Genomic DNA, 13,138 nt, shown 5'->3' with positions numbered 1-13,138 from the left:
GTGTATTGTGTTAGGAGCTAATGCACAAAGTTTAATAGTTCAAAACCTATAAGACCTGACAGAAGACAACAGCCCTAGCTAGTCCTTTCTGATGCAGACTCTGTCAATGTTTAAACATCTACATGTGAAAACATGTGCTGATACCCTTGCTAGAAATAGCTAACCATTGCTTTCCCCTTCCAATGGCGATGGTCTACTGCTGGGCTCAGTCTGGCTTTTGTCCAATGGCTAAAGGTTCAGTTCACAGGAAATGACCCCAGGGTTGCTTTGTTCAACCCAACTTTAATCAGCTTCCTTCTCTGATTCCAACAAACCACTTCTGCTGGTGGTGGCCAGGAATAAAGGCCATTGTATATTATGGAGAGATAGGGCTGTATTCACAGCAAGTCATGACAAGCACTTCCTTCCCAAACATCCCATTCTCAAAACATAACAAACAGGAGCCAGAATACGGGTAGAGCAAATTAATGGAGCTGTGTAGATAAAACTGCAGCTTGCAAACATAAAGGATGCTGGGGTCAGGAAGCAAACATCAGAGAAAACATCCTTCATTGCCTGCTCCCTCAGCTTTAAATTCAGAATACGTAGGAGGAAGGTTTAAGGTAAGGGACTGGAAAGGCTACTCACCATACTGACAGCGGGGTCCCTGGAAACCAGACGGGCAGCGACAAAGCTGAGAAGATCCTTCCATGCAGTTTCCTCCATTGAAACAAACTCCATAATTGCAGACAGCTGAAGGGGAGGGAAGAAGTAACAACATGAGATCATAATTGTCCACACATTAAAATAACTTCAATGTCCATTCATCATGAAGGTTCCCAAAGCTCACTATAAACATCAGTACACAACCAGCCCCAAAATGCATCCCCCTGTGGATTAAATCAGAGCAGCAGTTTAATAGCACACAGAAAAAGAGTCCCCAGAAATCCAGGCCAGGAGAGAAAGAATATCTGACCTCGTGCCCATGTTTGCATTCAAAGCATTTACCCAAAATGAAACATGGGGAGGGAGGGGGAGTGAGGAGGGTACTGAGGTTTTAAACTCGTCTTACAAAGCACCAAGGGGTCTTTAATGACTTTGTTTTATGCCTCATCTGAAAGGTGACTTATCCAGCACCAGTGATTTCCTTACGACCAATCTGGGGCATTAATTCCTAACTGGGTCAGAAGAAACAATGCCACTTACTGAATCATCAACATCGCTTTCTACAGTACCTACAGATGGGTGTTCCTTGGAGATATCCCATCTCAATACTTACCAGAATAACCCTGCTTAACTTGTAGAATACAAGGGGATACAAAGGAAAGAATATGTGCTGTAGTTTAGAACAACTGAGTTAAGTTAAAGGTGGGATCATTAGGATGAAGGTGGCGGCACGGCCCTGATTCTTCCTCCGCTAGGCAAGCTCCACTTTAGCAAAGGATTTCTAGAAAGTAGCAATAATTCCAGGGATGGAGAGAGGCTGGAATCTTATAAATGAGAAACATTTCAAACATCAGTTTTTTCTTTCAATTAATCGATGTTTAACCTGTCCACAATCGCCAATCACAGAACACAAATGAATGTTTTCAAATTATACATTCTTTTTCAAACACATTCTTTGAACAATATTTCTCTGATTTATTTATCTGCCAAAAATGAGAGTTCAGGGTTCTGTTCTGTGTTGCTCCTGCAACAATGGCTGACATCACTAATGCCAAAAGCAGCAGTTAGAAACTACATTCCTTGCATTCCTTAGCCTGTACTAAGGTGCTAGTGACTTCAACAACTGTGGTGGGGAAAAAAGAAAACCTTATACTTGTCACTTTGCAGTTAAAAAGCCTTTCAGTTCCCTTCGAAGTGATGGCTGCCCACAAAAAGAGAAACAAGCACTTAGTATCATCTCTCAAGTGCATTTGATTCATATCAGCATTTGTGCGGGATTAATTTAAGCTCTACTGTAGAAAGCACGAGGCTTGGAATCAGAAGAGTTCTACTCCTGGCTCTGTCATTGCTTCACCTCTCAGAACTTTAGTTTCTCTATCTGCAAAATGAAGACAATACTACTGATCCATCTCACACAGGTTTCCAGAGACACCGCTCCTTAGGTCCTTTGTAAAATGCTTTGAGATACTTAGATGAAAGACATTAGGAAAGTACAAAGTATTACTATTTAGGTAAAGTTTGTAAGAGACAAATTCTGAGAGGGGCTGAACATCCACAACATGCAGATCCTAAGCAACTCTCCAGATCTGGCTGTACATGAATTAAGTGTATTCTGTGGAACAAGCTGACGGAAAGAAACATACTCTATGGCATAATCACATAACCAACATTTTGTTACTAAAAGGACGATTAAAATCAGCTTGATCTGAAACACATTTTGCTCAAAGTTGTAGCTCAGCCAATGTAATTACAGTAAAATAGTGAGAATCCAAAGGCGCATTTTTATGAAGGCCCGGGGTTTATAAAAGCCAGTTGTTTCCCTGGATGAGGTCCATCTGCACTGTACCAGAAACCATTGCATTGAACACACAGAGTCGATGACAGCAAGTAGCTCTATCTTTTGTAAACTTCCTGAATTCTGTGCATAATAGGGGACTGGCAGATTTCAGCCATCTAAATGGCTTTAGGGCATTCTGCAGTGGAGTTTAAGGTCAAATGACTGAGACGTGTACAGCCCTCCAAAAGTACTGCTATTCTCCGACTTCTCCCAAGCAGAAGGGCATGACCCTTATTCACCACTCCCTGCACCTTCACTATTAAAAACTCAGCATCCTGGCCAAAACCCCAGCTCAGGTATAAATACACTCTGCCCCTGAAATGCCTCATGCAGTTTCAGTTGGATGATTTTCTTCTTCACTTCCTCTTCTGAACACCTCCATAGTGTTGCTGTGTGCTAACTGCTACCTTCCAGCCTAGAGTTAGCTGTGTTTCAGCAGCGAGTGAAGTGATCTTCATGTATTTCTGACCTAATTCACTGGGATGGTATGTGGCTTAATAAGTGCTTTGAGACTGTCAAATGAAAGGAACAAGAGAAGTGCAGAGTTGCTATTTTTCAGATAGCACCTTGGTGTGCATGGCACTAAACAGAAATAAAACTAGGTTCCTGCCCCTAGGATCTTACACTTTAAAGTAGACGAGACATTGGATTTCCCAAATGAAAATATCCATCAGTGATAACTGCAACATATTGCACTTCTTGGCTTGCAAAAAATATTCCAGCCCCAATGTCTTCCAGAGCTGCTTCAGAGAGACAGACATTTTATAATACAGGTTCCATCTACACTTAAAATGCTACGCTGCAGCTGTGCTGCAGTGGTGCATCAGTGACTCTCCTCTCACTGTAGCAAACCCATCTCTGCAAGAGGTGGTAGCCCAGTCTTTGCCCCTGCTCCCCTTGACTTTTCATAGCTCCTCCCCAGTCGGTGCTGCAGTGTTCACAGCATTGTCAGAGCCTCCCTGCTCCCCAACAGCCGACAGGAAGCAGCAGCAGCGGCTTGGGACAAGCTCATCATGGAATGAACCAGACCCTGATCCTTGCCCTGGGACAGCCATCGGTGAGACACCCCCTCAGGCCACCACCCCACTCCCTGGGATAGGCCTGGCCCACTAACCCCAATAAGCAGCCGCAGCCTCAGCAGGGAGACAGAAGCGAGAATGCTGCACAACTTTGCCCACTCCCCTCCAGAATTTTTCTATCATGATATCCTTGGTGCCATTCCTCATGCATTCAGCCTTCCTCGATGGAAGTGATGATACTTCTCCAAACACCCCCACATTCCTGCTCTCTCTGTGCCTTCAGTAGCAATTATTTGCTTTACGGTTCAATTATGAGCTAATTTCATACATTTTTAGAGATGTACAATCTGATTGCTGATCCAGTTCCAAATTTCAGAGCAAAGTGATCTCATGGCTCCATCATGCTGCTCTGCTGACACATGGGCAGCTCAGCAGAGAGAGAGAGGCAGCATGTATTCCTGTTTGAAATGTGTACCGTCAAATCTTCAGAGAGATCGTTTCATTGATTAAACAGGTGTTGAACTCGAACCCATGGGAAAACTAAACAATAAGTAACTTCACAGGTACTCTGGAAACTACTCTACAACGGATACTTAAACAGATGATGCTCTGAGATTTGGGGCTTATAATAGGTAAAATGTTAATCTCCACAGTTTAGAATTTTCGAGGTCTGAAATTCTATATTATATGTAAAAAAAAATTTTTTTTACATAACTAAAAAGAGGTGAGATTTGAAAGTCAGCCCTACTTTTAATAATGCCTCGCTGCCACTAAAAAGCTGTAGGTAACACAAAGTCTTGGAATCTATTTGAGCTGGATGAATTCTTTATAACAATTTGTTCAACAACTTTAGCAATGTTTTCTCTCCATGAATTATCTGCAAACAGCCAGATTTATGTAACGGTTTGAAGTTTTCCAACAAAGTATCATCATTCCTTACAGATTATTTACACCAAGACTATTGCTTTGGGTATTCATTATTCCAGCAAATGTATATATGCTGCATATACATATGTATACCACCACCAATAGGTATCCGTACTACAAAACTGTTTGTGCAGCCATTCTGAAAGCTCGTCATGATTTGGGGAATCATTCAATCAGAGAGCAGAAACAAAACCGTATTACTGAGGTGACCAATCACACAGTCCAAATAGTGAATACTTCAAGCAACAGTCACAGCAAATGGTTCATGAGCAATCCATAGGCAAAAATACTTTCACTTAATCCTTTTTGCTGGAAATCTTACACAAACATTTACACAAATCTGGCCATTTGCTGATAATTCATGAACAGAAAATATTACTGAATTTGGTGAACTGTTTGTTATGAATAGCTATTTTATATTTTACTGCAATGATGCTACAGCTTTCTTGTTAGCAGAGTCTGGTAAAAAGGAGAACCCATTTAAGTAATGAAGGTAAGGATAATTTTCATGATGATTTGACTAACTCCACGGTACTGATTAGGAATAATTATACACAAGTACATTAGCTCCTTAATGCACCTTAAAATGCAATGCAATACATTTCATTTATGACTTTTTGATTAGTTCTTTGTACAATTCTCCACCAACCCTTTCCTAAAGCAGAGGTAAATTTGTATCCACAGCTGCTTTTCCTGGCAATTCTTTGCTGCTTTCCCTCCAAAAAAAAAGTCATTAGAATTGTTAGGTGTGATCTACCTTTTGAGAATCCATCATCATGAAATGCTAACATTCCAGGTGCTCCATTAGTCTGTGTCTGATCAGCATATCCAGTACGGTTCCCAAGCAGACTCCCAGCACTTCCTCTACACACTTTTGACAATGTATTGAGTGGTTACAATGAGTCTGGAAAGGAGGGAGTATATCTCCCCTGTTTCCTGTCTGGCGCTGGGGCTTTTTCTGGTTAGTCTTCATATGGTCTCATTTTCTGATTCCATCTTTCAATAAAATCTTAATTTCCTTTTGCATTTCTTATTATTATTGGGAACGTATGTCCACTTCTGGAATCTGTCCCCCATATTTCTGGTTGAATGAATCCATATGCAATCATTATTTTTGTTCATTTGTTTTAACATAAACAGCAGCTATTTCCTCTAACAGTGAATTACCTTGGTTATTTACTCTCAGAACTAGCCCTGTCCTTGAGGGAACATCTAGGGTAACTGGATATATTCATCTCCATGGACCACTCACTCCCTGGCACTTTTTGTTGAAAGTGCCAACAAACAAGAGGTGGGGATAATCTAATTGTTAACTCCAACGTGAACACCTATAGATTGGCAACTGGACTGACTTCACCAGTTCACACAGATCAGACATTAGATGGCAAAAACTTTCAGTCACTACCAACTAGGGAATCATTTGAACCAGAGACTGAGAGCTGAAAAGCTGCATTTCTCTTCCCAGCCCCTGCAGCCAGCTAGTTTCTGGGTGAAAAGTGTTGCTGAAAAATAACTGGTTAACAAATCAAGAAAATTATACTCCTCCAAAACATCAAACTATGCGTGAAATGTGTGTGGAATGCGTGAAAGACCAATTGCATCAGAGTGGATGGACTCCTGCATCTTGCAGCAGGAAGACTGCTATATAATAACTATTAAACCTTATCTTTCAAGGCTCAAGATAGTCTGTCCCTGAGAACCAGAGATTAAATATGCAATTAATTCTCTGTTTCTCCAACTTCTTCTTTTGGAATTCCAATGGAACCCTGTTCTCAACTTGCTGCTTTCCACTGACAAACCCAGTGTGTTTAACTCTCATTGCAAATTCTTTGCTCAAAATAACGCATAAACGGCAGGGCTAGTGTTAGTGTTTATTGAGCAAATGCTAAGTGTTTAGAGAAACGAAGATACTCCTAGATGCTTTGCTGGCTGGGTGACAGAAAACAATGGCAGCAGTGATATCATCTACTTGCTTATGGATTAATATGACTGGACAGAGTGAAAATTAAAAGAAGATTTGATACGGTCTCTATTAGTCCTCTGGGGATGAACTAAACTGCCGAGGTTATTCCCCCCAGTTAGGCAAAATAGCCAGAACTATGACTTGTACAGGATAGTATAGTACTAAGTGTCTTAACTATTTCATAAGTAGACACTGTCAAGAATTTGGAGAGTGTTTTTTTTTTCTTTTAAATCAGGAGAAACTTCTTTCTACTGGATAGTCACAGCATCACCATTCTAGCAGATGAGAACATGAAACTGAGCGTAAACAAAAAGTAAAACTGAGAAGTCAAGTTTCATTGTTCTAGCCAAGTGAAGTGCAAAAATATACACAGACGGTGAGCATTCAGTCAAGTTTATGAAAAAGAAAAGATTTAAAAATCTAAATTATTGTTAACACCATAGTTAAGGGAAACATTTTTAAATATGGGTTAAATATATGATTCCTAGGATTTGCCTAAGCACAAAATAATTAATATCTCCCACTAGGATAAAATTAATCTAGACAGAATTGTGTAAAAATAAGAAAAACATAGACAGCATCTGTCTCTTTTTTTTTCAAGTCCATTATAATATTTGGACTATAAAATTGTCTAACTGGGGTCTTACGATGCTGTCAGTCACTGTAGCAGTTGACTGTCTCCTCCCAAGAGATCAGAATCAGAATCACAATAGGTCAGTGACTAGTTTCCCCTGAGCAGGACATAACAATGGTTTGGGGCAGGGGCTTCCCTTCCAGCTCTCCTGTCTTACTATTACTTCGGTCTCCTTCTCTCTGTCGCCCCATAACCGCTTCTTGCATTGACTAAACGAATTCTGTAACAGAGTCCAAAAATATACGCTTTATAACTGAAGTAGATACAAATACATCTCACAAGGGCAAACACAAGCCAGATAATTATTAACACAGGGAAGGTAGCGGGGGAAGCGTACATGTATCTGTACACTGTACTGCAGGGGTTGGCAGCCTTTCAGAAGTGCTGTGACGAGTCTTCATTTATTCACTCTGATTTAAGGTTTCGCATGCCACTAATACATTTTAATGTTTTTAGAAGATCTCTTTCTATAAGTATATAATATAGAACAAACTATTGTTGCACGTAAAGTAAATAAGGTTTTTTTAAATGTTTAAGAAGCTTCATTTAAAATTAAATTAAAATGCAGAGCCCCCCTGGACCGGTGGCCAGTACGCAGGCAGAGTGAGTGCCACTTCGGCACATGTGCCACAGGTTGCCTACCCCTGCTGTACTGTATGTCTAGATGAGTGAGTTTGCAGCTTTGTGCATCTGAAACTGACCTCTACATAGTTTCTGATCCAACAGTTCTCACTCGGTCTTTAACTCCGGTAGGCTTTTTGCTTGAGTAAGGAGTGCATCCTGGACAGACTGGGGCAAAAGCAAGAGTGTGAAATGATGTATTACAGCTTATGCATTCCAGAGAGGAATGTACTGCAACTGCCAATTCTGTCGTGATCATCCATTTTAGGGGCCCTCCTGTCCCATTGATCCAATTTATGAGTCCAGAGACCATAATTATTCAAGTAGCTGAAATTACAAGAGACAGGGCTGGTGATCCAAAAATTATTGGCTCAGAAACATTAATTTACTAGAACTAGCAGAGAAAGCAAGTGACCCTGACAAACATTAACGGTTCAATGAAAGCCAAATGCAGCTTAGATTGGGGTTTGGTTCAGATTGTACTGGAGTCCTTTGACTAACATGGGCTGCCGTCCTGCACAATCACTGAGTGAAGCTTGACTGCCAGCAAAAAGTGTAACCTTGAAGACATATCGTGAATCTTTATTAGACCGAAACCCTGTTCCCAAGGAAGCAAACGGGAATCTTGCCACTGACTTCAGTGGAAGCAGGGCTGGGCTGAGAGAGAGACAGCCCTGTCTATACTTCTCTTTAGGAAAGTTACCTGCTGCTGTCATCCACGGCTGCAGCTGAGCCAGTGCTGAATACAGTTTAACTACAACTTGGCTATGGACAAAGCACCTTTCCAGACACTATCCTCAAAGCTTGTCAGAACAGGCATGTATCAGGTCTTGTCTGTGCTAGAAAGCTGGAACTCTCTTTCATCTTTTGGATTGAAAATATAATTGTTCCTCTGTCATTCACCTCCCTCTCCTAATTCCTGACAAGATCACAGTTTGTTTGCAGTGCAGCTGCCGCCCTTTTGGTCCCAGGATATCAGAGAGACAAGGTGGGTGAGGTAATACCTTTTATTGGACCAACTTCAGTTAGGGAAAGAAACAAGTTTTTGAGCTACACAGAGCTCTTCTTCAGACCTACCTTGAGGAAGAGCTCTGGGTAGGTCACAAGCTTATCTTTCACTAACAGAAGTTGGTCCAATAAAAGGTATCACCTTCCCTACCTTGTCTCTCTAATATCACAGTCTGACATTCTAACTCAGTGATGATTTATATATCCAGTTTGATGTTATTCTATTTAACATCTTAGTTGTTCCTCAAATCCATCAATGAGTCCACGTAACACAGAGGTGGTACTGAGAAAAGCAACATCTGATGCGGACAGACTTTATTGTTGGCTTTTGTTTAAGCATATAACCCCTTTCCTCTCATGGGAAACTTTTGCTTCACAGTCACTTTTGCTTCACAGCTTGGGACTGATGCTTTCTTAGGGTGCATCTAAATACACTAAGAATTGTGGAGAGCACGGGGGTGGGGGGTAGTTTTGTCTAGCACTAGTATGGCTTTCAGCAGGGCTACCTACACAAAACCATGGGGAAAATACCTGAACTTACCATTACCAGCACTAACAATGCAAAAAGTCCTACTGTAATCAGGCTTTAATTACAATTTCAAAATTTCATCTTTGAAGGTTAAAATAAAAAAATAAAATTAAAGGAGATATACCAGTCTCCTAGAACTGGAAGGGACCTTGAAAGGTCCTCGAGTCCAGCCCCCTACCTTCACTAGCAGGACCAAGTACAGATTTTGCCCCAGATCCCTAAGTGGCCCCCTCAAGGACTGAACTCACAACCTGGGGTTTAGCAGGCCAATGCTCAAACCACTGAGCTATCTTCCCACTAGGAATTATTGATATTACCAAATGCTGTTCTCTGTTAAGTCATCATCATTCGGTTCCCAGTTTGAAACTTCTGTGATCATCAGCTTGTCCCTCTTCCAAACGTACTAACTTTAGTGTTCTGGACTCAGGTTAAAGGGAAACTTCAAGTTTTTCATTTGCCTGTATGCAGCACCTTACTTCATGAAGAAATGGTTGAGGAACACACCAATTGTGAACCTACTTATGATACAGAGTGTCCTCTTCCATCTTTGAGCCCCTGGGGAATTTCATGTTCACCTGGAAGTTTCATGTGTGTTTATGGACACTCTTTGTAAAGTGTCTGTGATTCTCTACACTACATTAATACTAACTGAGACAATAGCAGCAGCACCTGCTAATTTCATCTGTGATCCTCAATGCAATACAAAAATTTGTGGAAAGACAATTCCTTCTCATCTAAGCTTGCAGTACTGCCAGCTCTGTATTTATGACTTCCCATAAAAGAAAATGCTGGAGAATTAAATACATCTCCAGCATGGCTTCACACGCTTTGATAACTGATCGTCTTCAGCTATTTAACTATGTTTGTAAGGATCTGAAGAGACGATGGTGACACCTGCTGGCATGATGTACTGGGCTCAGCCATGGGCACCAGCACATGGAAGAACTCCACAGCAGACAAGCACTAAAGCCAATTCAAGCCCTGAGACTGAGCTGGTGCACTGCCCTTCTTCACTGTCAGTGACCAGGCACACGAAAGTGGGTGGTTAAAACACAGGCAAATATCCCAACACCTGGGGTCAGCTGAAGAGCAATAATCACCAAATAACTGTGTAGGTGGAATAGCTCCTATCCCCATCCCTATCCCTCCCACTCACTACTTCTCTAAATCAGCTTGCTGAATTAGGAACCTCTCTAGTTCCTATCTGGTTTCAAGGATACTGATGAACAATTCCTGGGAGGTCCTATTCCTCACACATTCACTCCCAAGATTCAAATTACTAGGACAAATCAAAGCAGTACACCATGCACTGAGCGTGCATTACTCCCTCCTGGCAACATAGCAATATCCAGTCTGTGCATTCCCCCTTTCCCCTGTCACCCAAACTAACGATAGTCACTATTAAAATAGCAGGGCTAATGGCTCTACAATTCACATCCATTTGTGCCATATTATTATAGTTAGCAGGGATGCTCCAAAAATGCCCCATAATTCTTTCAGATACAATCATTTGCATATACAAAAAACAAAGTATTTGCACATGGAAAATGTGCAGTTTAAGAACATGAATATTTATTTTGCACATGCCAGCAAGAGGCTTTGCACACACCAATGGATGAAAATACTGTATTGTCAACATAATTTTGGAAACGCTTAAAAATTTGCCTTTAAAGACACACTCATCTTAAGCCAGCACTGTGCACCACTAGGACACAAGAAACCAAAACCACACAGGTATCAACATGCCAGGTGTGGAACAACACCTCTTCTCTAGCTCACAGCACTGTTAATACTTGCACAGATAGGAATGTGACCTGCGTGGCAGCAATATGACTTGTGATCAGAGAGGGGTGTTTGCTCGGGCACTACAGGTCATCTTCCTTTCCATCCTCACCCCATTCCTCCTCCCAACTCCTGCGTCCATCCTATGGGATGAACACAGTGAACCTAACACAATGTGGCCTTTGTATCATTAATTTGTACCATCACTCCCCCATACACACACAAAATAAAAAATTCAGAACATTGAAAAGTTTCTTAAATTGAACAGCGCTCATTGTCAGCTCACTTCAGATTTGCTGAAATATGCTGCTTCTTGAAGTTGGACTGGCGAGATATAAATCTAGACTGTGACAGGGCTGATGCAGGAAAGAAATGTAATTATGTTACCTGGAGCAACACAAAAGGCACATCTCTCCCGGCAAAGCAGATCTAGATCACGAGACGGAGATGTGCAATGGAACGCTGTAGAATCACCTGGCTCCAAGGAGCAGTTCACAGAGCCTTTTAATTTGTTGGCAAGATGGTAACTAGCAGATCTGGCATAGGAGCTTTTGAGAATCAATCAATGGTGTAAAGGAGATCAAAGCATTTTTTTTATGTGAGCCCACAACAAAAAGGTAAAACGGACAGAACAAAAACTCCAGCCTGTGGTGAAGACATATTTCTGCAACAGAGAAGGGAGTGGGAGGGGGAAGGAAGAGAGAGACCATATGTCAGATAGGCACCTGAATGGAGTACATGAAATCTACATGCTAAAACTCTGTGTCCAGGCTCCAAATGTTAAAAATAGGGAATGGGGAGGGGCACACAGGGGGGAGAGAAAACAGATTCTCTTTCCCTTTTTTTTTTTTGTAGCTTGACCCAAAAATCAAGGAATCTAAGAAAAAAGACAGTACTTTCATTTACGTCATTAAGAAGCAATGTATTAGAAGAGAAATAATGTTAATTAACAAGGTGACTGATATACAGCAGCTGACATTGAAAATTCAGAAGCATTTCGCCCTAGGTTTTCATGATTTTTACTATACAACTAGGAATATTTATTATAAATACATACATACATAAAAGTTCAGTGGTTCCTGCTGCTTACTACTCAACCAAAATCATAATTCATTCTTGTGATATCATAATGTTCACCACAGCAGTTGCCTGTGATGTTCAAAAGAAAAAAAAAAAAAAAAAAAAAAAAAGAGGATTTCAGGTGGGGATTAAGCAGCAGGATTGGGTGAAGTCCCAAGGAACAAAGAGCCTGTTTTCATGCACATGTCCTTAGCGGCCGGGGGAGGGAGAGACACTGTACCAGAAAAGACAGACTTGCTCCTAACTAAACTGTGCTTCATGGAAACATTGGAAGCAAACAGCTCTTGAAATCGCAGTTATCTGATTGTTAACTCTTATTATCACTCTGACTTGTTGGCCTTTTCTCCCACAAAGACCCACAGGATTAGACTTTATAACTCACTTAGGTATGTAAAATATAACCAGCTGGAGATTTCTAAGGCCCAGGGGATACTGACTGTGTCTACAATGAGCTTTTATCCTCAAAGCCTCCCAGCATGGCTATAAGACCAGTACAGTTCCACAAGTGGAAGCAGCAGCAAGAGTGCTGGGGTCAGCCAGCTGCTCTGCATCCATCCCTTCTTAAAAATATACTTTTCAACACTAATCATCCAACAAAATACATCTGCTACCAGTCTAGGACAAGTCATCAGGAATAGTATCCCTGATAATATCACAGCTAACCTGGTGGCTGAACTTTGTGACTTTGTCCTCACCCACAACTATTTCACATTTGGGGGCAATATATACCTTCAAGTCAGCGGCACTGCTATGGGTACCCGCATGGCCCCACAGTATGCCAGCATCTTTATGGCTGACTTAGAACTATGTTTCCTTAGCTCTCGTTCCCTAAGGCCCCTATTCTACTTGCGCTATATTGATGACATCTTCATCATCTGGACTCATGGAAAAGAAGCCCTCGAGGAATTCCACCGTGATTGTAACAATTTCCATCCCACCATCAACCTCAGCCTAGATCAATCCACACAAGCAATCCACTTCCTAGACACTACTGTGCTAATAAGTGATGGTCACATAAACACCACCCTATACCAGAAACCCACTGATCGCTATACTTACCTACATGCCTCCAACTTCCATCCAGGACACACCA

At 41.4% G+C, this 13,138-nt stretch overlaps 1 protein-coding gene across 1 annotated transcript in view; it reads right to left on the bottom strand.

Annotated features, from left to right (window-relative positions):
- The window catches only part of MEGF6 (multiple EGF like domains 6), a 233,632-nt gene that overhangs the window by 184,246 nt on the left and 36,248 nt on the right, over nucleotides 1-13,138 (bottom strand). The window contains exon 4 of the mRNA XM_032763797.2: nucleotides 628-732. Coding sequence (XP_032619688.1) covers nucleotides 628-732 — 105 coding nt within the window. The remainder of the gene's footprint in view (nucleotides 1-627; nucleotides 733-13,138) is intronic.

The sequence above is a fragment of the Chelonoidis abingdonii genome, chromosome 23 (assembly GCF_003597395.2).
Source record: "Chelonoidis abingdonii isolate Lonesome George chromosome 23, CheloAbing_2.0, whole genome shotgun sequence".
Lineage (NCBI taxonomy): Eukaryota > Metazoa > Chordata > Testudines > Testudinidae > Chelonoidis > Chelonoidis abingdonii.
Note: the sequence above shows the minus strand (reverse complement) of the source record. Positions and strands in the feature narration are given on the sequence as shown.